General features: G+C 43.0%; 1 protein-coding gene and 1 non-coding gene across 13 annotated transcripts in view; one reads left to right on the top strand and one right to left on the bottom strand.

Moving 5' to 3' along the window:
- The window catches only part of ABHD6 (abhydrolase domain containing 6, acylglycerol lipase), a 93422-nt gene that overhangs the window by 64391 nt on the left and 3640 nt on the right, over window positions 1-25391 (top strand). For all 12 annotated transcript variants that reach the window (XM_081524740.1, XM_081524731.1, XM_081524741.1 and 9 more), the window contains 7 exons: window positions 2381-2533; window positions 12814-12970; window positions 14346-14459; window positions 15844-15976; window positions 18736-18893; window positions 22443-22497; window positions 22739-22839. In XM_081524740.1, coding sequence (XP_081380866.1) covers window positions 2415-2533; window positions 12814-12970; window positions 14346-14459; window positions 15844-15976; window positions 18736-18893; window positions 22443-22497; window positions 22739-22839 — 837 coding nt within the window. In that variant the 5' untranslated portion in view covers window positions 2381-2414. The remainder of the gene's footprint in view (window positions 1-2380; window positions 2534-12813; window positions 12971-14345; window positions 14460-15843; window positions 15977-18735; window positions 18894-22442; window positions 22498-22738; window positions 22840-25391) is intronic.
- On the bottom strand, window positions 16544-16648 carry LOC145522090 (U6 spliceosomal RNA). Its single transcript, XR_014065907.1, has one exon. It is a non-coding gene; the product is annotated as a U6 spliceosomal RNA (small nuclear RNA).

Genomic DNA, 25391 nt, shown 5'->3' with positions numbered 1-25391 from the left:
CTAAAACAAACAGGATTAAACCCATTTTTTAACTTTGACTTTTATTAATTCATTTGTAACTTATTTGTGTCCTGTGCTATTCTAGGCACTGAGAACACACATGTAACATTATTCCTATCCTCAAGGAGCTCTGGTTCTAGGATAAGAAAGAGGCCCGTGAGTGATATAAGTGGGCTGGAAAAAAGCTGTTTACAGTGACTGAGAAACTGAGGGAAGAGTTGAATCAGACAATGCTCGTGCCACTGAGAAGGCAGCAGCTTTCATTACTGTAGACTCAGGACCGTCCCCAGATAGAGTGTGTATGGAACTGAAAGGACCATCTACAGATGCCTCTGTTTCCCCCTCTAGACTAAGGAACTTGTTTCACCAAGCCTCTCATAAGAGACCAAACGTCTAAATGGAGACATCACATCTTCATGAAGAAATTTGGGGCAATGAATGTGGTTATTTAACAGCAAAGATGTTACAAAATCTGAGGAAGGGCCGTTTGAAAAAAAAGAAAAAGTCAGAGAATGTGGAGTTAAGAGCAAAGAGAGTGGGTCCAAGTCAGAAATCTGTTACTCAACCTCTCTGTGCCTTTGTTGCCTCAGCCTATTAATAGTGAATAAAACTCTCATCATGCCTGTTTGATGGGCTTGGTATACTGTGTCAAGGGTTAGCAAAATACAACCCGAAGCCTGTTTTTGCAATAAAATCTTACTGGGATACGGTCACACCCATTCATTGCTTGTTGTACAGCTGCTGTCTCACTGCAAAGGCAGCTTGAGTGATTATGACAGAGACCTATGACCCACAACACTGAACTGTGTATCACCTGCCCTTTACAGAAGTTGGCTGACCCCCACGCTCAGTGGTTGTGAGGTCATACTGTGCCATCGTGAAATCATTATACAATTGAAGTACACATCGGTTGATAGAGGTGTATGGGGCAGAGCTCTCTGTTTCACAGGAAATATAAAGAAGACCATGATTTGCTAGATGTGTGCTTTTTCTTGAAGAAGAGTCCTTTTTATGTTAGTGAGATGCACATCTAACACAAGTGACTGAGTCCTCAGGTGACAAAGGGCCACATCTGACCAACAGATCCTAGCAGGAGTTGTCTTCTCTATTGGGGAGGATGTTGGAACTTGAAATACTTTTTTGATTCTATGGAAAATAAACCATGTTGTTCATGAGACAGAACTGGATGGGGACCTCTAATTGAGAGGTGACTTCTAGAGCACTTGGAAATGGGTCAGGCCCCAGTCTAGGTGCGGGGGATACAGTCCCTGCCCTCCTCGGGCTCCCATTCTAGCCTGCGCACGTGTCCTCCAAGTCTTCGGGAGGACATCAGAAAGTGCGCTGGAAGCTCAGGTGTTCTGACGTGTTTCCTCCTTAATTTTTATCGTGTATTACTTATTTTTGAATAGCCCGTATATGAATAGGGCTTCCCTGGTGGCTCAGACAGTAAAGAATCTGCATGCAATACAGGAGACCCAGGTTTGATCCCTGGGTTGGGAAGATCCCCTGGAGAAATTATTGGCACCCCACTCCAGTAATCTTGCCTGAAGAATTCCATGGACAGAGGAGCTTGGCAGGCACAGTCCATGGGGTCACAAAGAGCCGGACACAACTGAGCAACTAACACTTCACTTCATACATGTACATGATAAATAACCAAAAGATTTTAAAAGGTAGACTGTGAAAAGCAAGTTTCCCTCCATCCCTGACTCCCAGCTACCTGATTCCCCACCTCAGATGCAACTGCTATTACTGGTTTCATGTACACCTTCCCGTGATGTTCTGTATATAGATAAGCATTCATGTGCACATGTGTTGTTTTTCTTTCTGTCTTTCTCTCTTTATCTCTCTTTCAGGTCTTCTATCCTTCTCTAACTTTTAATTTTTAAAAACTGCAAACCTAATAGGAAAGTTGAAGGTTACAGGTGGGTTCACCAGTACATTTCACCACATTTACTTTATTTCTCCCTTTTCTATACACACACACACATATGCACAAACACATATTTACATTTTTTTCTTCCTCAACTTTTAAAGGCGAGTAGCAAATATTACTATATTTTATCCCTTATAATATTTACTTCAGCAAATGCTACGAACAAGGATGTTTTCTTACATATAAAGATAACCACAATTTCATCACCGCAGTCACTGACCTAATAATATTGTCTAATAACCAGTCCTTACTCAAATTTCCCCAGTTCTTAAAATTTCCTTTATAGCTTAAAAAAAAATCCGGGATCATCTCAAGAATTCCTCATTACCTACACTTCTTTCCTCCTGATCCTTCTCTTCATTCTGGGTCGTTCACTTCTCACTTCCACTTTGCTTCTTCACCTTGTCTCCTGAGGCAGAGTTTCAGTACTGTCTCTCTTTTCAGCCCCTGTAGGTATAAGCCAGCCCTAAAGAGCAGGATGGATCTTGACGTGGTTAACATGTTTGTGATCGCGGGCGGGACGCTGGCCCTTCCGATCCTGGCATTCGTAGCCTCATTTCTCCTGTGGCCTTCAGCCCTGATAAGAATCTATTACTGGTAAGTTCATTTTACAGTTCAGAATATTCAAGGGTATCATGATTGTGCCATCTTCTTTGCTTTTTGGTTGTGGCTGTTTGACATTTATCATGAAGTATTTCGGACATGGAGGTTTCCCAGGTGGCGCTAGTGGTAAGGACCCTCCCTGCCAATGCAGGAGACATAAGAGACACAGGTTTGACCCCTGGGTTGGAAAGATCCCCTGGAGGAGAAAATGGCAACCTACTGCAGTATTCTTGGCTGGAAAATTCCATGGACAGAGGAGCCTGATGGGCTACAGTCCATGGGATCGCAGAGTCGGACATGACTGAGTGACTGAGCACACATTTCAAACTTACGGAAAAGTTGAAAAATGTCCTTTTTGGAATGTTGGGAGTGTTCCTGAAGAATTGGTAGTGGTAGCTTCTCACCAGGTAAATTCTTCCAGGTTTCCAATGGTGTCTTTGGTCAGGAGACCACCCTCTTTCCCAAAGTCACTGATTCTGTGTGCATTCATAGCAATGCATTTGGTTTTTCTTGGTCATTAGATTCTGATCCAGTGATGTTTTGACAGGTACAGTGATATGCACTGAAAAATGAGTTAGAAAGACCAGGCTCATGGACATGGCATAAGTAGGACAGAATGTTTTTTGACTTTTTCTAAAAGTGTTCAAAGTGACAGGAAAAAAAGTTTCCAAAATTTCTGTCATTCTTAAATCATTTTTATGCTTCTTGCCCTGTTTGCACACCACCTCTACTTTTCTTTCATGTTTTCTTTAGAGTAAATAACTTAAAAAAAAATCTTACATTAATTTCTGAGTTACATATATATCACTACCTTTAGTGGAAAGTTTGCCATCCTTGCCACAAACAATAAATTAATATAAAAAGTAAAAATGAACACAGTGCTTTACACTCTGTTCATGAATTCTAGCCTAGATACCATTGCCTGCCAAGGACTGACTCCTTTCTCTTTGTTACAAAAGCTGAGAGGTGTGAGAGTTGCAGAGCTTTTCTCCTTTGATGAAAGCAGGTTTATGGTTGAAAAGAGAGAGACTTTCTCATAATGTGCTTCAGTAACTTTTCATGCCACAGTCCATTTACCAGAGAAAATCACCCCTCACACACCCATGAATTCATCCCATGATGACGGAAGTACTGAAATTGACGTGATTCCTCTCTGTGCCATAGGGAAGTGCACTGAGATTTAACCAGGACTTCTGGAACATAGGACCACCTTCTGAGCCCTCAAGGAAGAATGCAGGGAAACTGTGCTGCTGCCCTTTATCCGCCCTCCCTTCTGGCTCCCTTTTGTTTCATTAGAGTGTGGAATTTTCCGCCTGCCAGCCAGGCTCTGATCCTTGAAAAGAAGCTAGTTGAACAGAAGGGAGCTTTCATCTTTCACTCTCTCTTGTGGGGAGGTGATGACCCCTTTAGTGGGTCACCCAAGACCCACCTCTGCGTTAATGAAGCTACGACTCTGGCTGCTTAGAGGCCATTGCCCTTGCAGCACTCCAGCACGGCAGGAGTGCGGTGGGGCCAAGACGCCTGTGGGACCCCTGACGTGGAGAGACCAGGGTGGTGTGCCCCCCTCAGTCCTGCAGAGGCACCGTGGACCTACACACACAAATTCCCTGTTTCTTAAGTCAAAGTGAAGCGGAGGGCACAGCTCCGCGATGTGTCCCATAACCGTGGATGTGGCTGCAAACAGAGGTTTGATTATTCCACCCAAAGGCTGTTTCCACCAACTACATGTGGAAACCAGCCTCTGTGCTGCACAGTCCCCCACCCCCAAGTTCCTCAGGCCATCATGGAGAAAGCTTTCAGATTGTTAGAATAATTTTGATGCTTGATTTTTCAAGAGAAAAATAATGTCATTGCAAATAATTGACTTTTTTGAGTTAAAACTCATGTGACTTAAACTTCACCATTTTAAAGATACATTTAATAGTTTTAATATATTCATAGTACTGTGGATTGCCACCATCTAATTGAGAACATTCCCATCTCCCCTCAAAAGAACTCCCATACCTGTTAACAGGTACTCCCTGTTTTCTCTCTCCATCCCCTGGCAACTAGTGATCTGTCTCTTTGGATTTTCCTGTTGGGGACATTTTTGTGTCTGGCTTCTTGCACTTTTCAAGGCTCACCCGTGTATCTCATATGGTTTATACCACATGTGATTCATCCAAATGGACATTTGTATTGTTTCCACTTTTTGGCTATTATGAAGAATGCCTCATTGCAAATAATTCACTTTTATTAACAAGTGAAGTTCAGTGAAGTGAAAGTCACTCAGTCGTGTTCGACTCTTTGCGACCCCATGGACTATACAGTTCATGGAATTCTCCAGGCCAGAATCCTGGAGTGGGTAGCCTTTCCCTGCTCCAGGGGATCTTCCCAACCCAGGGATCAAACCCAGGTCTCCTGCATTGCAGGCAGATTCTATTAACGAGTAATACCACCGAAATTCAGACAGGCCCCACACAGAACACTCAGCCCTTTATTTGACCCCATAGACGCATGTGACTGTAAAGCCTGCCCCGGCCTGTCACTCCACTCAGAGCTGTAGCTGGAGGATGAACACAATGCTCTTTATTTCATGAACTCGGCCACACAGGCCAAGAAGAAACCCCAATTGGCTGTGGAGGATGAAAATCCTGGAAATCCTTGCGGATTATGCCGGGTAGCGTTGTGGCATGGGGGCTGTGATTATAATGTTAGAACCTGTAATACCACTGCAGAGAGCTGCCCAAATTCCTGTGAGCAGCTTCCCCCACCCCACCGAGATGCACAGCCTGTTTCCTTCAAATCACCTCACCACGAGTGACGCTGACACAGTGGTTGTCATAGGACGAGCAGCTTTACCTCAGTCCCCATGTCCCTTAACCAGCTACTCCTCCAAAGGCCTTCAGTCACTCTGCTGCCCGTGACGACCACCTGTAGGTTCCCCCTGCAGACGTGGCTTAGTCTAGTTAATTTTCAGGATTGCGACATGAACAGTAACAGCGGGCAGCACAGGTAACTGCTGTTGCTGCTACTTAGTCGCTCAGTCGTGTCCGACTCTTTGTGATCCCCTGGACTGTAGCCCTCCAGGCTCTTCTGTCCATGGGATTCTCCAGGCAAGGATACTGGAGTGGGTTGCCATGCCCCTCTCCAGGGGATCATCCCCACCCATGGATCGAACACACGTCTCCTGTGGCTCCTGCATTGCAGGTGGATTCTTTACCACTGAGCCCCCAGAGGAGCCTGCAGAGGTAGCTGGGCATCCCAAAGACCCTGAGCCTCCCTGCCGAGTGAGCATGCGGGTATGAGGAGGGCCTCTCAGGGTGCTTCCGCTTGCAGTTCCCTCTGTCCCCGGACTTCCCTGTGGGTCTCCTGAGCTCCTCAGGGCTCAACAGCAGTGTCCCCAGTGGGCCACAGCCAGTCTTGGCAACAGCTCTCTCTGGGTCTAAGTGTCCCTGGAGTGTGGCAGCACAGTCCCACAGCGATGGGGACTGTGGTGGCTCCTGCAGGAGGCACCATGTGCTTGGCCGAGAGAGTCCACAGAGAGCCATGCTGAGGATGCCGTCGCCACTGTGGGTGACATCAGGGGCCACTCTGGTTTTCATTGTATAAACTGTCAACACTGTTCACGGGATGAAAAAAACTGACATTTTAAAAGATTTTTGTTTTCCCCAAGAAACTCAGTTGTGCAATCAAGAAATCATATACATAAGAAAGAAGTGGATAAGAATTAGAAAAAAAGAAATAAACTGATGTTTCAGATGGTTTGTGTACATAGAAAGTCTGAAATAATAATAATGATATCTGTAGATTATTTATTAGAATTAAAAAGTGAATTTGGCAAGATTGCTAAATACAAGATAAGTTAACAGGGACTTCCCTGGCAGTCCAGTGGTTAAGACTGTGCTTCCACTGCAGAGTACATGGGTTCGATCCCTGGTCTGGGAACTAGAATTCCACATGCTACACAGTGTAATTAAAAATAAATAAATTTAAAAATGAATAAATAAACAAAGATAGTTCAGGAATCTTGGCTTGAGATAAAGAAAGTCTGAAACCTTGCATTAGTCAACGTGGTGATGTATTAAAAAAAAAATCAGTTTTATTCTTATTTCATAGCAACAAACAAATAGAACATTTAAAGTCTTTTACTGATACCATTTACCGTAAGGAAAGAAATAGTGCTATATTTTACAACATGAGTGATCCTTACAAACATAATATCAAGTGGAAGTAGTCAAATACAAATAAGAACTTACTGTATGATAAAGTCCTACAGCATGTAAAACCCTCTTGTTTGAAGATGAGCTAGTGGTCACCTTTAGGAGGTAAAGCGTCTGTGCTGCTGGTCGTAGTCTAGACCCTGACCTGGGTGGCAGATGGTGGGCTCATTCACTTTGTGCAGATTCATCAGGCTTTACACTTATAATATGTGCCTTTCTGTATTCTTTATACTTCCATGGAAAGTTACTCTAAAAAACAACAGTGAAGGATGTGGAGAAATTGGGTGCCTCATATTTTGCTGCTGGGAATGTGAAATGATGCAGGCACTTTGGAATATAATCTGGGAATTGCTCAAAAGTTTAAAAAAGATTAAAAAAAAAAAAAAACAACGCTGCTATATGACCCAGAAATTCTACTCTTAGGTGAATTGAGAACGCCCAAGAGAACAGAAAACATATATATTATATATCCACAGGGAAACTGGTATATGTATGTTCATAGTGGCATTATCCCTAAGAGCTGAGAGGTAGAAACAACTCAAATGTCCATCAACAGATGAATGGATAAACAAATGTGACCTATCCATACAACGGAATATTATTTAGCCTTAAAAAGGAATGAAATACTTTTGATTTCTCCATCAAATATGAATGAGAGTCTTGCTGGGTAGAATATTCTTGATTGTATGTTCTTCCCTTTGATCATTTTAAATACATCACACGATTCCCTTCTGGCTTGTAGAGTTTCTGTTGAGAAATCAAAAACTTTCCAGAAAAGCAATAGTTAAGAGAATTCAGTGCCACCAAACCAGCTTTACAAAAAATGCTAAAGGAACTTCTCTAGGCAGGAAACATAAGAGAAGGAAAAGACCTACACAAAATAAGCCCAGAACAATTAAGAAAATGGTAATAGGATCATACACATTGACAATTACCTTATCAGTTCAGTTCAGTTCAGTCACTCAGTCATGTCCGACTCTTTGCAACCCCATGAACTTCTGCACACCAGGCCTCCCTGTCCATCACCAACTCCCGGAGCCTACCCAAACTCATGTCCATTGAGTCGGTGATGCCATCTAACCATCTCATCCTCTGTCGTCCCCTTCTCCTCCTGCCCTCAATCTTTCCCAGCATCAGGGTCTTTTCAAATAAGTCAGTTCTTCAGATCAGGTGGCCAAAGTATTGGAGCTTCAGCTTCAACATCAGTCCTTCCAATGAACACCCAGGACTGATCTCCTTTAGGATGGACTGGTTGCATCTCCTTGCAGTCCAAGGGACTCTCAAGAGTCTTCTCCAACACCACAGTTCAAAAGCATCAATTCTTTGGCGCTCAGCTTTCTTTATAGTCCAACTCTCACATCCATACATGACTACTGGAAAAGCCATAGCCTTGACTAGTCGGACCTTTGTTGGCAAAGTAGTGTCTCTGCTTTTTAATATGCTGTATAGGTTGGTCATAACTTTCCTTCCAAGGAGTAAGCTTATATGTAAACGCATTAAATGCACCAACCAAAAGATGTAGACTGGCTGGGCAGGTGAAAACCTGTGTACGTATGCACTTCTACTTAACACATCACTCTACTTAACCACCAAAATTGTATGCAAGTATTTTATATAGTTAGGTTAATCATGTTTCCATTATGACTTGCAGCTGTAATTATCTTTTATTTTTTGTCTGGCTATTGATTGTGAAAACTGAGCATCTTTTACTATTGTGGATATGTAACTGTTATTCGCTTAATACTATTGTATCATAATGTGTCAACAGAAAAGGATAGAATTCTCTATCACTTACTACCATTTAATAGAAAATCCTGTAATCACTTTTTAAAATCTGAAAAAAAAGGAATGAAGTACTGATACATTCTATAAGGGATGAACTTGAAAACACATTAAGTAAAATACATCAGACACAAAAGGCCACATATTGAGTAGACCCAGTTATAGAAAATGTGTAGAATCCATAGAGACTAGAAGTGAACTAGTGGATGCCAGGAGGTGCAAGGGAAGGGAAAAGGGAAGTGAGTGATAATGGGTATCGATTTCTTTCTCTTTTTTTATTGTGGTAAAATATACACAAAACAAAATTTACCATTTTAACTGCTTTTTAAGTGGGTAGTTGAGTTTCTTTTTGATGGAAATGTTCCAGGATTAGTGGTGATGGTTGTATAACTTTGTGAACACTAAAAACACATCAGTTGTACCATTTGAAAGGATGAATTTTATGGTATGTAAACTGTATCTCTATAAAAAGAAATGAATATTCAACATCCTTGTTATTAGGGAAGATGCAAATCAAAACCTCAGTGATATATTACATATACATTAGGATAGGTGTTATTTTTAAAAAAATGAAAAATATCAAGTTTTGGTGAGTATATAGAGAAGTTGGAACCCTTGTGCTTTGCTGGTAGAAATGTAAAGTGGTGTAACTACCATGCAAAAGTTTAAAGGTACCTCAGAAAGTTTAACACAGAATTACTCTGTGTGTGTGTGTGTGCACGTCTGCGCCCTCACTCAGTCATATCCAGAAGTTTGTGACCTCATGGACTGCAGCCCGCCAGGCTCCTCTGTCCTTGGGATTTCCCAGGCAAGAATACTAGAGGGGGTTGCTGTTTCCTCCTCTAGGACATCTTTCCAACCCAGGGATCCAACCTGCGTCTCCTGGCTTGCTGGCAGATTCTCCTATACTGCTAAGGCACTAGGGGAGCACCATCAGAATTACTGTATGATCCAACTATTCTACTTCTGGGTATATACATCAAAGTATTGAAAGCAAGGACTCAAACAGATCCTTATTTACCAAGGTACATAGCAGTGTTATTCATAATTGCCAGCAGAATGGAAATAATCCAAATGTCCATCAACTGATGAATGATAAACAAAATGTGGTATATACATACAGTGGGATATTATTCAACCTTACAAAGGAAAAAAATTCTGATGTAGTGTAGAAAATGGATGAACTTTGAAAGCATTATGCTAAGTGAAATAATCCAGTCACCAAAGAACAGATGTTGTATGATTCCACTTATATGGCTATCATATGTTACAAAATTTTCCACATTTTTCCCTTGAATTTTGGCAAATGATATATTTGAAGGACAGAATCTTTTTTATACTATACTGAAACTGCCATTTATTGTCTACTTCCTGTGTGTTGGGCATTGAACAAAACTATAATGGCTTATCTCATTTTTTTTTAATTTTTTTTTTTGGATTATCTCTTTTAGTCTTAACCATATCCTCAGTAGAATGCAACAGTTTTCCATATTGTAGATGAGGAAATTGAGTTTCATGATCATATAGCCAAAAAATAAATGAGCTGGGATATTAAATGAATGAACAAATTCATGTTACCATGTCATGACTTAGAACTTTGAAATATGCATACTTTGTCATAAAGAGAGCTGTTAAGCTAGCCAATTTTATTGTATCTTTAATGTTTTGAGTAGGCAATATATTCATTGAAAAAGTACTAAAAAGAACATGATAAGTCTCCCTCCCACCCTTGTTCCCTCTCCACCTACCTACTTCTCAAGAGTATTTCATACCTCTGCTCCAGATACTCATCTTAATAGCATCTTGTATATGACCCCATGCTTTTTGTATGCAAGTACAAGTAAATATAAATATATATCTTCCTCTCCCTCTCCCTTTATTTTATCCACGTAGGCTATTTGCTATTGCATGTCTTGGCTACCTCTTTGGTGCAAAGTATACCACAAAGTCAATCTCTGATTGAATTAATTATCTTGCATCTTGGAGGGATTCTTCATGCAGAGTGTTCAGTTTGTTTAGATGGTAATTTCATATTGAAATCATTTTCAGGCCAAACTCCAGCACTGCCAAGTCTTATGTAACCAACAGAAGCTGAGCTTTCAACCAACTGCCATATGTTGTAAGGAGTAAAACCAGAGAACAAATGAGATAATTCTTAAGAAATAAGTTCTCACTCCCAAAGTCTGTAGGAAAAATATATTTGGAGTGGAAGGCAGAGGAGAGCATATGACTTTTATTGAGCTTGTGTACCATAGTGGAAATAATGTCTCTGCAAAGTCAAACGTGTGTTACCATAAATTCTGCATCACAATTAAAATCCACACTGTTTTTTGTGGTTTTAATTTTTTGTCAATTAAAATCCAATTCTTGAGAACAGTCAGCTTCTTTGAAACCACAGTATCACTTAAATATGAGAAAGACTCTGTTTGGCCAGTTCTGGTCTGTAAGTGATTCCCTGGGCCAGGAAAGGAACCAAGTTTCCAGAGCCCTGAAGACAAGGGATAACACCTCAAAATATGGCCTCATCTTCCACTCCACGTTCATCGGCCAGGCAGCCATCAAAAGCAAGGCCGCATCTTCCGATACCTGGCAAAACAAATACTGTATCACCTTATAAACTGCTTCTCTGAGGTGCCCTCAGCTGTATTTGTGGAGAAGCTGCAAGAGCAAGTTGAGGAGCAGCTGTCGTTCTGTGAGACTGAAGAGGTGCCCTGCAGGAATCTGGATGTCGTGATAGAGATAATTGTTCAGGCAGAGGAAGCCGATGCTGAGATTACTAGGAAGCTGGAGAAACAGGAGAAGAAATGCTTGAAGAAGAAAAAGAAAGGCTGGTTGCAGTTCCCCTTGCATCTTTGGAAAACTGCAGCGGTGCTCAGGAGGAGTGCCAGGAGACGAGTGCAAGACCGAAGAGGAAGCCAGTGGAAGCCTCGGGAGGCCCACTGGGAGGCTAGAAGGGAAGAGGCATCTGTCTCCAAAGCCAGGAAAAAGAGATCCTCTTCCAAAGAGGAGCTGGTTAGTAGTGATCTTGAAGAAGACAGATGGTGGTGAAAGTCTTCCCAGAGGAAGAGCTCTTTCCCAATAGAGGAACCAGTTAGGGACCCTGAAGAGTGGCCACTCAGGAAACAAGAGCGTCCCCAAGAAAAGGGGGGGATTCTCCTCCAGGGAGGAACTGTAACCAGTGGACCTGAAGAGGCTGCTGCCAGCAAGAGCATCAGCTCTAAGGGACAAAAAAGTTCTTAAGAGCTGTCCCAAGACGACTAGAATGAACGTTTCACTGACAGGTCAGGCCCACGGAGATGTTTCACAACCCATCCCTTGTGTCCCAATGAAAACACATTTCCAAGAGTAGATAAATAAATAAGGCTAAGACTCAAATGCAGAGATTTTGTTGGTTGAAAGACTAATTAAACTTCCAGCTTGTTCAGATAGAATCACAAATAGGCAAATGTGTTTCTCACAGAGAGGCAGTCACTGGAATCACTCAAGGCAACAGCTGTGAGGTGTGTGGAATCCTGAGACAGCAAGGAATTCAGACATCCGCCAGTCAGTCTCCGGTTGTCCTCTCTTCCCATATGGGGATGTGTGGGTGTGGAGTAACCCCTCCACCAGCAATGGCAGCCTTGATGACAGAGTCAGATTCCTCATCTCCACAAATAGCAAGTTGCAGGTGACAAGAGGGAACACATTTTACCTTTAAGTCTTTTGGTGCATTTCCTACCAATTAAAGTACCTCTGTGGTAAGGTCTTCCTGCTCAGCTGCACTGCACACTGCGGCACTCAGGCCCATGAGTCCATGGCTGCTCGGCCCAGATTTCAGGTGTCAGTGAATGTGGCCCACCAGGAGCTGCCAGCCAGCCCTCCACAAGGGGAAACCACCTTTGTCTTGGCTTCTCCAGAGTCCTTCCCAGCCTTACCACCAGCCGTTTTGAATTTTCCTGAAACTCAACTGAGCAAGGCACACACCCATGAGGTCCCACAGCCTTCTTTGCCCTGCGATTCAAGCTACTAGAAATATGTATTAATAGAGGGTTATTGTGTGTCATGCTTCTTAAGAAAACGTCCCCTTTTCCCTCCCTGATAGCATGCTTAGGAACATTTATACCAGAATATTCACGTAAGATACTTTCTAGAATGGCCTGACTTAGTGGTCCTTGAGGGTGACTGTGTGGAGGACGAGGGCTGGGAGAATTGTTGCTCTTACTTCAAAGTAAAGCTGTACAGAGTCCGCCTCCCGAAGCTGCTTCTCTGGTGCTCCCTGACTTTGATTTTGCCTGTATTTTGCATCCCCAGGTATTGGCGGAGGACGCTGGGCATGCAGGTCCGCTATGTGCGCCACGAAGACTATCAGTTCTGCTATTCCTTCCGCGGCAGGCCTGGCCACAAACCTTCCATCCTCATGCTCCACGGGTTCTCTGCCCACAAGGACATGTGGCTCAGCATGGTCAAGGTGGGGTGCTAGAGCCTTCCCTCCTCAGAGGGTGTCACTCAGTAAAAAAAAAAAAAAAGAGGGGGTTCTATTTAAATATGATGTCATCAGCAGTGGTAGAAAGCAGAGGGAACCTGGTATAATGGCTCAAATCACCCTAAACTAGTGCAATATATTATTCAGGTCCTTTTATCAGACAGAACTTACTGAGCTGAATGTTATTTATAAAATCAGTGCCTCACCAACCATTTCACCTTAGGACTATTTCTTTGGGGAGGTTTCTGATACTCTCTGCTTCATATTCGGACTGTCATGACTATCAAAGTCCAGGTTTTAAAAAGTCATTTCTGTATACTCCGAGATTCCCCTCTTCTTCCCTTCTCTGCTTCTCCTCCTCTCTCCCCGTCTCCTCCTCCTCTCCCTTCCATTTCTGCTTTCTCTTTTCCTTAGCCCTTTAGAGAAGCAGTCTTGATCTGACAGCTTTCTGGGATGGTTTCTCAAATCACTCACTTTCTGCCCTGGTTTACTTGGTTGTGTCAGCTTGCTTTAGTTGGTAAGAGTGAACAGCTGGTGAAGATGGGGGTTGGGAGAGGTCTGGCAGAGAAGGACCCCAGGCTCCCACCTCAAGCAGGACCTGACTTATCCCAAGCATGCTCTACATTAGGACGAAAAGGCTCACACATCCCCTGGTTTCTTATTTCCAGAGTTCAGTATGAGGACAGTCGTCATGCTTTAATGAACTTCTGACTTCCTCTTCATCTTTCATATAACTGGTTTGTTGTTTATTGATAGCTGATATAGCTTAGATTCCTGATTAAATGTGGTACATATTTAAATGGAAGGAGGTGTTTAGGATAAAAATACCTAAGGAATTAGATCTTAATGTAAAAAAAAAAAAAAAAAGAGTTGAGACCAGAACTAGGGCAATCAGACATGGTTCTTAGGAGAAGTGTTGCTCCTGTGGGCTCTGGAGCTGGCTGGGGCTCTGGGAGAACAGAATCACCCAGTGTATTAATAGTTCCAAGTTGGCTGCGAGACTGGGGTGAACATAGAAGGGATGAGGTAAAGGAGAAGGAGGTAGTACCTGCCAACTGGTGTCAAGAAAGAGGGAAGGACGCAAGCCTGCTCCTCTGACCTCTGTTCTCCCCTTTCCAGTCATCCCGAGTCCTCTCCCATTGTGTATTAGATTTTGGGGGCTGCTGCTCTCTGTAAGGCTACTGGCAGTGTTTATTCATGTCAGATGTTACTAGGGGAAGACATGAGGTGGTTTAGGTTCCTGCCTTCCCAGCGGGGAGGCTGTCCAGGTCACTTGGTAAATGGGGGGAGCCTCCCCAGAAACATGGGCAGACATATTCTGCATACCACATTCTGACTCTTCGGGCCTCTGTGTCCTCAGTTCCTCCCGAAGAACCTGCATCTGGTCTGTGTGGACATGCCAGGACATGAGGGCACCACCCGCTCCTCACTGGATGACCTGTCCATAGATGGGCAAGTCAAGAGGATACACCAGGTAAGCAGGGAGGCTCCACCAAAAAACTGCCCAGGTGGGTCTTGCCCACCATTGCATCCCCAAGTCTGAAGAACAGTCGATGCGGGTTCTGTTTTGACTCATAATTGCAAACCAAATGGTAGCAGCCCAGTGGTATCCTCGGTCAGCTGTAGAGGGCCAGGGCTTATTGCCAACTTCTTTAAGCCTATTGCAGTTGTTTCTGGAGAAATACAATCTCATTTTCTCAACTCTTCAAAAAGGGAGTTTAGAATTCCTCAAGACCGTTTGTTTTTTTAGAGTGTATTTTTCTGGTTACCAGCTGCATGATGACAGTAACAGCATATCTGCCTAGTTGTGGGGGATGGGGAGGGTGTTCTTTTCATTTCGTTCTGATTCAGTATCTATCTTCAGCCCTCTCTGACTGAGCTTTCAAAGTCATGAGGCTCATCAACCATTTCAAAATTTAATGGTTCACACTCTTCAAGTTGACATGAAGTATTTTCCCCATTCAAGGATGTTTATTTAATGTCTGCTCCTCTCCTCTCTTTAAACTGTGTATTATTTGGAAGCAAGGAACCTTGTTTCTTTGACCTTTTGCTGTATCCTGAGCAGCTGATCATGGCTGCTTGTATGTAATAGGTATCCAATAAATATTTTTTAGATGAATGGGTAGATGTAGGGGGTAGCTGGTTGAATGCTTGGATAGATGGAAAGTTGGATGGATGGTTGGATGAATGGTCAAATAGTTGAATACATGAATGGATAGATAGTTATATGAATGGATGTTTGGATGGTTGAATAGATGGATGGGTGGATAGCTGTATGAATGGTTGGGTAGACAGTAGGCTAGATAGTTACACTAATGGATGTTTAGATGGATGGGAAGCACCGTAAATTATAGCCAGTCATCAAACTATGGTCTGTGGGCTTCATTTGATCTGCCACTGAGTTTTGTAAGCTAAGTTTATTGGAAGACAGCCACAGTCACCTGTTTACATGTTGTCTTTAGAAGACAGCCATATTCACCTGTTTACATGTTATCTTTAGCTGCTTTTGTGCTACAGCAGAAGAGTTGAATAGTTGCAGCAGAGATAATAGGCCAACAGAGCAGAAAATATTTATTACTCTTGGACCTTTATTTTAAAAATTTGCTGGCCCACGAAGTTGAGGAATCTTTGTTGATTTTACACTTACAAATGACCCCTCAATAACCTATGTCAAGTAAAGAGGAGTACATGCATGTAACAGAGCTTATCTGGATAATCAAGTAGATTTCCGATCCCGTTCCATCAATAGCCCTTTTCCACTTGTCCCCATAGGAAGTACAGAAGTTTTCAACTCTGGAATCCCCATTGTCATTGTCCACAGTTGTATAACCAAGCCCCTTTCTCATTTACCTTTCTAGTTTGTAGAATGCCTCAAGCTGAACAAAAAGCCTTTCCACCTGGTAGGCACCTCCATGGGTGGCCACGTGGCTGGGGTGTATGCTGCCTACTACCCGTCAGACGTCTGCAGCCTGTCCCTTGTATGCCCTGCTGGTGAGTTGTGAGACTCAGATCACCCTGTGAGTGATGTGGACGCAGCGGGACCTGAATCTCTGAAGAAGTCAATGGCTGTTTCTGCTGTGACTGTCTTTTTAGAATCATCTTTTTGACAATATTGTAGAGATACTAAAAATGTTTGCCTTAGTGGTACAATCAAGCAATAGTTGCATAACCATAATTGTAACCATATTGAGCTTTAAAATATAGAGCCAGCCTTGTCCCACAAAGAATCAGAGGTGGTTAATTAAAAAGTATATAAAACTTTAAAGCATATAAATACTTTGAAGTATAATGGTAATATTAACATCTAACATTTATTGAATTTTTATGAGCTAAACTCTTTATATGAATTTAATCCTTGCCATAACCTTATGAGGTGAAAGTACTGTCATTATGCATCTTTCTTTTTTGGCTGAAAACTCAGAGATCTTTTCTCATTGCAAGATTTTTTTTTTAATCAACAAACTTTGGTGTCTCTGTTCTTAAATGTATTCATGTCTACTTGAGCTGTAACATGTCCTCAGAAATTATTATCTGAAGTTGGATTTTTGTTTTAATTTTTAAAATGTGGAACACTTCATGAATTTGCATGTCATCTTTGCACAGGAGCTGTGCTGATCTGAATCTGTATTGTTCCAGTTTTAGCATATATGCCGCTGAGACCAACACTAAAGTTGGATTTAAAATTTATATACATATGTATATGTATATGAATCTTCATACTTGAATTTATAGTATGTTAGTAAGAAAATTTTTTCTCTCTTTTTCCTTCTCTTGCTCCCCTCTTCATCCCTGGTAATTTAGTGGAGTATGATTTACACATAGTAAATTGTACAGATTTTCAGTGTTTATCTCAGTGATATGTAATTATTATCCAGCTAAAGATAGTATTCCCATTTTATAGGTGCACATTATGTTAGTGCTGGAGCCAGGATAGGAACTGGCCCTATGCTATCTGACTCCAGAACTCAAGCTGTGGTTTTTGGAAAAGTCCTTTCATATTCACTGTCTCTTTTATATGACTCATATCCATTACCTTCTTTACCCGCTAGAACCCAACCATGAACTGAACTTGTGCACCTTCTACTGAAACATAACTAAATTTATCTTTGAAGCCTTTCAACTCATTTAGAAAGTTAAGTTTTTGGGTCTGTTAAGCTCGTTGAAATTGAAGGCAAGTTCTCAAAGGGTTTTCTCTTTTCCTTTTACCAAACACTGTGTCTGAAGTCATTTGATCTTATAATAATAAAGTCTGAGAATTGGAGGGGACTTGCCAGGTGGTCCAGCGGTTAAGACTCTGTGCTCCCAAAGCAGAGGGCGCAGGTTCAATCCCTGGTTGGGAAACGAGGCGTGGGTTCAATCCCTGGTTGGAAAACTAAGATCCCATATGTTGCACAACTCGGCCAAGAAAAAATGAAGTATTGGAGCCCCTCTGGAATGTTATAAGATTTTAAATCACTTATGGAAGGTCAGATCTTAACTGACTAACTGACTTCTTTGAGTGTATATTCATTTGCCCAGAGAAGAGTTTTATACCTGAGTTTCCATTAGAAAGTTAGAATTGAATTTGTTTGTATGCAAAAATGAAAAGATACACTATTTTTAACTTTGAAATAATTTTAAATTTATAGAAATGTTGCAATGATAGTACCCTTCACCCAGTTGTCCCCTTCAACAGCTCACATAACACAGCAAATTTGTCACAACCAGGAAACCAACATTGGTGTATTACTATTAACTAAAATCCAGGCTCTATTTATATTTCATTAGTTTTTCTACAGTTGTCCTTTCTACAGGATCCAATTCAGGATATACCACATGACATTTAGTTTAGGATTATTTTTAAAGCAAAAAGAAATAGATCATGTAATCTGCCCATGGCATCATGAGAGCTGCATGATATGCACGTTAGATTCAGAGGAGTTGCTGAATATAGATTTATGAAATGGGGATTTCTGTAGCACAGTGTGGCTTCCACTGCCTCTCTTTCTAATCTCTAGCTCTTCAGCTAAGTTAAACACCTAGAAACTTGTTCAGTGTTGGAAATGAAATTAGTTTTACGCTCCTTCATACACCAGCTCGTGTGAACTCTCGTGTCATGCTTCAGGTGATAGAAAATAATGGTCAGTCTCAAGGCTCTTCCGCTCAGGATTGCCTAATGGTCCCCCGGAGGAAGAGAGACTGTGTAGAGGGCAGTCCTGCCCTTCTGCCCCAATGTATGGGACAGCTCCAAAGGGGACTCACTCTCACTGCATTTTATGTGCTGACCCCAAATAAGAGATTATTAAGTGGGTCCAGGCTGAAGGAAGGAGTCCTCAGTCAGTCCACTCTAGTCATGCATTTTACCAGGTCTCCTCTCAACCCTACAGATGTGAGAGGGGCTCAGGCAAGTTGTCTTCTAGACTCTCAAACTCTTCTTAATTTCTGTCCTACGGATGAATCCCCTGGCAACTTAACTGCAGATTCTGATGTAAGAGACTTAGGGGAGGGGCTGAGGTGCTGCGTTTCTTATGGGCTCCCAGTTTGCGTAGCCAGCCGTTAAGATGTTCTGAAGAAAAAAATTTTTTCCTATGTTTCTCAAATTGTGGTTTTGACTTTTAGCAAGGATGCCAGTACCAATTAAAAAGGAATCTACCAGTGGAAAACACCTAACATACATTAGGTCTGGGCTGATTTTGGAAGTTCTCTATATAAAATGGGGTTTGGTAAGAAGGTAGATATATTGCCAAGCTTTTTTGGTTTGAATCCCCCAGGTCTGCAGTACTCAACTGATAATAAATTTGTGCAACGACTCAAAGAACTGCAGGAGTCGGCTGCCGTAGAGAAGATCCCCTTGATCCCGACCACCCCGGAGGAGATGAGTGAGATGCTGCAGCTCTGCTCCTACGTGCGCTTCAAGGTGCCCCAGCAGGTGATGTGGCCCCCACAGCAGTGTGCCTGCCTCTGCCCAGCGCTCAGGTGGCCAGGGCCAGCTTCCCCTACACGTTCCCTCCTTGTCCTCAACTTTCATTCATTCAGCAAGTGCCATGCCTGTGATGTATCCAATGCTGTGCTTGGGCACCCTGGGGAAGAAATAAGACAGAGAAGGCCAGGAGGAGAGGTGGTCAATTAACAAGACAGATAATTTCATGTTGTAGTAAGTTTTCTAGAGGAAATGAAGATAGTGATGTGGTTGAAAACAGAGGCAGGAGAAACTTTGATAAGCCTCTGTAAGAAAAGAGGCTGAGCAGGGATGGATAAAACAGTCAAGTTCAAGGTACTGGAAGCAGAGGCCAGGGCGACTGGAGCCTAGAGTGTGAGGGAAAGAATGGGTTGAGGTGAGGTTGGAATAGGACGCAAGAGCTGAATCAGAGATTCTCATTAAAAAAAAAAAAAGTCTCAGGGCACTTTTAACAACCTTAAGAATTATTAAGAACCCCAAAGAGCTTCTTTTTATGAAAGATGTAACTATTGATGTGTACTGTATTAGAAATTAAACTTCAGGAGAACTTAAAACACAAGAATACACAAGTACTCATTTCATTAGCTATCAGAATGATAACATTATCCATCATTATGTAGACTCTGAAAATCAGCATGCTTTTGAGAGAATCAAAGTGAAAAAGGCAAGTGACATTTAGTGTTATTATAAAAATAGTTTGATGTCTTATAATCCCAAGAACTGCTTTGAGAACCACTAGGCTGGATCAGGTAGAACTTTTAAGAGATTATGGGAAGGAGACTGGAGTTTTTCTAAATACAGTAGGAGAAACACTCAAGAGTTGTAGGGGAACACAGACAGAAACAGAGAAATCCGTTAGTGTGTTGTATTACTCCAAGATGAGGGTGTTGTAGACTGGGTAGTAGTGGAGAATGAGATCCGAGAAGCTTTGGAAGAAAGGAGATAGGACTTACTGGCCACAGTGGGAAGTGGAGGATGACAGAATGTGAGTCACAGGTGACTTCTAATACTTTAGTTGGATAAAGGTAGTGTTTTCTTCCTCTTTTTAAAAGTTCTTATTATTTTCTGGCCACACCACATGGCATGTGGGATTTTCATTCCCCAACTAGGGATCGAACTTGTGCTCCGTGCAGTGGAGACATGGAGTCTTAACCACTGGACTGCTAGGGAAGTCTCAAGGTAGTGTTTTCTGAGTGGGGGAAGGGGAGGGAGGGGGGCTTGGGGCATCAGCTAAGAGCTCCGTTTTGGATGTGTTAAGTTCAAGTTCCCTGAGACACCATCACATGCAGGTGTCATGTAGACAGCTAGAAATCTGAGTGGAGCTGAGGGAAGTCTGGCCTGGGCTGTATAATTAGAGCCGTCAGCCAAGGATGATATTAAAAGTCATGGGTCTCAATGAGGTTGTGCAGGAGATAGTGTGGGGAACCGAGAGTCCATGAGCGAGACCTCACAACAGCGCATTATCTCACTCTGATTCAGGAGCTGGACCCTGCCTTGGGGTGGGGTGGGTCCTCCTGGGAGTTGAGAGAATGGGCTCTGTGCAGAGGTCGTGAACATGACTCATTAATAGACATGGCCCATCTCTGAGGAAGCATCACAGAATCAGATTCTGTGGTATGTTCTCTCCTTGAAGTTCTCTTTTCAGTCATGACTTTATACTGATCCTCTCTCAGCACTGATCTCTTTCCGGAATAGAGTAACCAAGTAGGGTTTTAGAAAATTTCATGTTTTGAGTTGTCAGGGAAGTGAAGACACTGGGAGAAAAAAAAATGTAGGTCCCAAAGTCTTTCCCTTGTAGGCAGGGAGGAGCCCATGGGCACTCAGCCTACTGTGTCACATTGTGTAATGATTGCGTTGGCTGGTTTGCGTCTTCCGTTCCTACCTCTGTAAGAGCAAGGACTGTGTCTTTGGTTATTCTGTTCCCAGCCTGTAGCACAGTGCTTGCATGAGATAGGTCCTAGGTTTAGAGTGGATGGATCAGTGAATGGGAGGAAGCCTGGACGATGCAGGGATTGAGAATGGATGTGTGGGTGGATGCAGGGTAGAGGGGTGTGTGAACGGATGCATGTGCATGCATCACTGATTTAGGGGTGCAGAGAGATGGTTGGCCAAATGCATGGATGGATGGGAAGGTGTCTGGAAATGGCAGAGACGGAGGGTGATGGATGGTGGATGCAGGACAGATGGATCCATGGGTAGATGTATGCATATGTGATTCAGAGGTGCAGGGTGGGTGGGTGATGGATAGGTGCGTGTCTGCATGAAGCAGGGATGGAGGATGGATGGGCAGCTGCAGGCTAAGTGGACACATGGGTGGACATGTGCATGTCTGAGTCAGAGATGCAGGATGGATGGATAGGCAAGGGTGTGGAGCAGAAGTGGAGGGGGATGGATGAATGCAAGATGGAGAGATGCATGGCTACAGGATAGATAGTAGAGCAAAGGAAATATATGATGCTGAGCACAGTGTGTTGGACAGTTTGCCATTGGTCTCACCTCTGGGCTTCCACTTCCAGAATAGTCAGATGCCCCAGCGGGTGGGTTTCATCCAGAGCAGTTATGACTGCGTCTTCCCACTTTAGTCAGTGTGCAGGACTCCTGAGAGTGTATTGAAGGGGTTCAGTCCATTCCTAGGAAAATGAGAGGAGTGATGGCTGCTAATGTGACCCCTGTACCCTACCTCAAGAACCCTGAGGTGGGGGAAGAGGCGGGCCATGTTCCTTCTGGCCCCAGCACCTCTCCGGGTCAGTCTCCCCAGGAGCCCTGGCCTGTCGGCGTGTGCTGCAGCCCCACAGCCCGCAGCAGGGAGGGCCAGGGCAGTGTCACACAGTGAGCTCAGGACATCAAAAGCCTTCCCAGAACTTCCCCAATGGTTGACTTCTTCATTGCTTAAGAGACCCATCATCCCCAATAGTTAATTTTTTTTTAATAGACCTTGTTTTATGTTGGGTATTTATATTGGCTTCCCTGGTGGCTCAGACGGTAAAGCATCTGCCTGCAATGCGGGAGACCCAGGTTTGATCCCTGGGTTGGGAATATCACCTGGAGAAGGAAATGGCAACCCACTCCAGTACTCTTGCCTGGAAAATTCCAGGGACTGAGGAGCCTGGTAGGCTACAGTCCATGGGGTCGCAAAGAGTCAGACACGACTGAGCGACTTTACTCACTCACTGTATTGGGTTTTACTGAGTAATTACGTGATATTATTTCCATCCTGATTATGTCTCAGGCTAAGCAGAGAATTTCTCATAGGTGAAGCAGCTTACATGCCACAGGGGATCATTCGCTTCACAGTTATTCCCAGAGTTCCTTCCTTATGAGAAAGAAAAAAGCCTCTGATGAACCTAAGTCCACATTACATTGCATGGCTATCAAGGGAATTTGGAGGACCATGCCTTACAAACCTTGACAACGTCCGAAACTGCTGGCCTTTGATTTCCCCTCTTTGTCTCAGACCCTTCTGAGGCCTGAGGATACGAATCCTCCCTCACCTTCTGACTTTGGGTTATTTATCCCTAGATCCTGCAGGGCCTTGTTGACGTCCGCATCCCTCACAACACCTTCTACCGAAAGCGTAAGTAGCCCTGTGTTGACCTCTGAGCCTGTGACACGTCGTATGGGTGTCTGGCTCTTGTTCCTTACATTTCTGAGACTTTGAGAGCTTTCTGGGACCCCTCAAGAAAGACGTAGTGCCTTAGACTCAAAGACTATATACCCTGTATATATCCTATATATACATATACACTATATATTTACTATACTCAGTGGTGTCCACAGCACAGCCCACACTCACTTTATTTTCCTTCCCTACAAAGTGTTTTTGGAAATCGTCAGTGAGAAGTCGAGATACTCCCTCCATCAGAACATGGACAAAATTAAGGTCCCTACGCAGATCATCTGGGGGAAACAAGACCAGGTATGTGGCGCATCCCTGGGGCTGCCTGTGCCAGTTAGACCAGCCTCCAAGGACAAGCTCGCGGTCCTTTATGAAGGGAGCCTGGCCGCTTTCTGGTACCAGGGAGAGCTGGCACAGCTGGTGCCAGGTGTCGGTGCTCACAGGGAGTTGAGGGCAGCGACGCTGGCCTCTGAAAATGTAAGACAATTGAAGGCATTTTCGTGAATTATCTTTCTCAAAGCCATATAGTCACATGGTACAGAAACCTGGAAAGAGTACAGAAAGATGGATAAGAGTGCGCTGGGTCTCCCAATTCCCATTTCTTCAAGGCAGCACTTACAGTACGTGTGTGTTTCTTTTACATTTTCTAAGGCAATTGTTGGCACATGCTTTCTATAAAAGGGCCAGATAGTAAATATTTGCAACTTTGCAGGTGATAAGTTCTCTGTCACATCTATTCAGCTGTTCTGTTGTGATGGTGACATGCAGAACAAATGGTAGGCAGAGCTCCAGGGAGCCTTCAGTCACAAAGCAGGCAGGGGCTGTTGTTTGCCTGTTTCTATTCTAAGCATTTATCAGTGTGCAAAAAGAAGTGTTATGTATAAGATTTTCAAACATGCAGTATATACAGTTTCGCACCTTAATTGCTTCATATTATATGAGAAATATGTACCTTGGAAATGATTTCATATCAGCTTGAAGAGATCCGCACATTCTAGTGCTTTAAATATTTTATTTTGAAATAATCTCAAATTTACAGGATAATTGTAAAAATACTACAGAGTACTCCTGTATCTACTTTACCTAGTTTCATCAGTTTTAACTGCTTTTTAAAAAATTCACGTGCTGTAAAATTTACCTTGTTGCACACCCCACTGCAGCCCAGTTGTAGAATGCTTCTGTCACTCCTGTAAGTTCTCTCTTGCCCATTTGCAGTTAATCTCCATTCCTGCCCCAGCACTGTTCAACCACTGACCTGCTTTCTGTTTCTGAAGTCTTGTCTAGAATTTAGTTAATCTAAAATTTTCATAAAATGATATTGTACAGTGGTAGCCTTTTGCATCTGGCTTCTTCCACTCAAGCGTGATGTTTCTGAGGTTCATCCATATCATCGCCTATGCCAACAATTTGTTCCTTTCCATTGATGAGTGTCATTCCATGATATGTATGTACCACATCTTACTTATTACCAACTTTTTAACATTTACTACCTCATCTAGACAGATCTAGAAATATGTGTTTTGGGGCCATTTGGAGTAAGCTGCTTATATCATGTCCCTTTACCCCAAATGCTTCAAGGTGTATTTACTGCAAACCAGAATACTACCTCACATGATCACAGTACCTTGTCACGTTTGGGACATGTAACATTGATGCCATAGCTTTTAACTAATGTACAGTCCATATTTCAAATTTATTCTTGTTTCAGTGATATCCTACATAGAATTCTCCTCCTCCTGTCCCTGTAACCAGGATCACATACTGCGTATCATGTCTTTTTAGTTTCTTTTTATGTAAAATGATGCCCTCTTTTTGCCTTTTTCTTTCATAACACTGAGATATTTGAAGAGTGCGAGCCAGTTATTTTACAAAATGTTCCTCAGTTTGAGTTTGTTGGCTGTTTCCTCATGATTAAATTCAGGATATATACCCCTGGCCAGAATATCTCATGGGTAATAAGACTTCACATCCTCAAAAGGAGAATGTCTTTCCTTCAGTGGTGGGAATTTTTTAAACTATTATTTATTTTGGGGGCTGCACTGTGTGGCATGTGGGATTTTAGTTCCTCAACCAGGGACTGAAACTGTGCCCTAGGCAGTGGAAGCCTCTTAACCTCTGGCCTGCCTGGGACATCCCGGTAATGGGAATTTTGATTGATTATGACATCTGATTTCTTCATCATAGACATTACTTCTCCCTTTGCATGTAATAAGCAGTCTGCGGGGAGGCACTTTGAGACCATGTGGATATTCTGGTCCTTATCAAACATTTCCCTCTAGATTTACCATCCGTGAGTGGTTGTTGCCCAAAACAAAATTTTATGTTCTTTTTGAGAGCTGCATAGTACTCCATTATCTGCTGCATTAGTGCCCTATTGATGGTCACTTAGGTCATTTTCAGTTTTTTGCCATTAAACCACACCTCGATGAGCATCATTATACATATGTGTTGGCAGTGTGACAGCGTATCTGAAGGGTCAATTCTTGTATGTGGAATAGCTTGATCAAAGGCTTTGTGCATGTTAAAATTTTGACAGGCTTTTTGACAGGCTTTGTCAGATGATGGTTCTGTTTGTTTGGTAGGCCTGCTGTAACAAAGTACCACAAATTGGGAGGCTTAAACAGCAGAATTACGTTGGCTCCCAGTTCTGGCATACAGATACACTGGGGGCTTTCCTGGCGGCTCAGATGATATGGAATCTGCCTGCAATGCAGGAGAGCTGGGTTCAACCCCTGGGTCGGGTAGATTCCCTGGAGAAGGAAACGCAACCCACTCCAGTATTCTTGCCTGGAGAACTCCATGGACAGAGGAGCCTGGCGGGCTACAGTCTGTGGGGTCGCAAAGAATTGGAC

The sequence above is a fragment of the Giraffa tippelskirchi genome, chromosome 9 (assembly GCF_054371585.1).
Source record: "Giraffa tippelskirchi isolate mGirTip1 chromosome 9, T2T-mGirTip1v1.2.pri, whole genome shotgun sequence".
NCBI lineage: Eukaryota > Metazoa > Chordata > Mammalia > Artiodactyla > Giraffidae > Giraffa > Giraffa tippelskirchi.
Note: the sequence above shows the minus strand (reverse complement) of the source record. Positions and strands in the feature narration are given on the sequence as shown.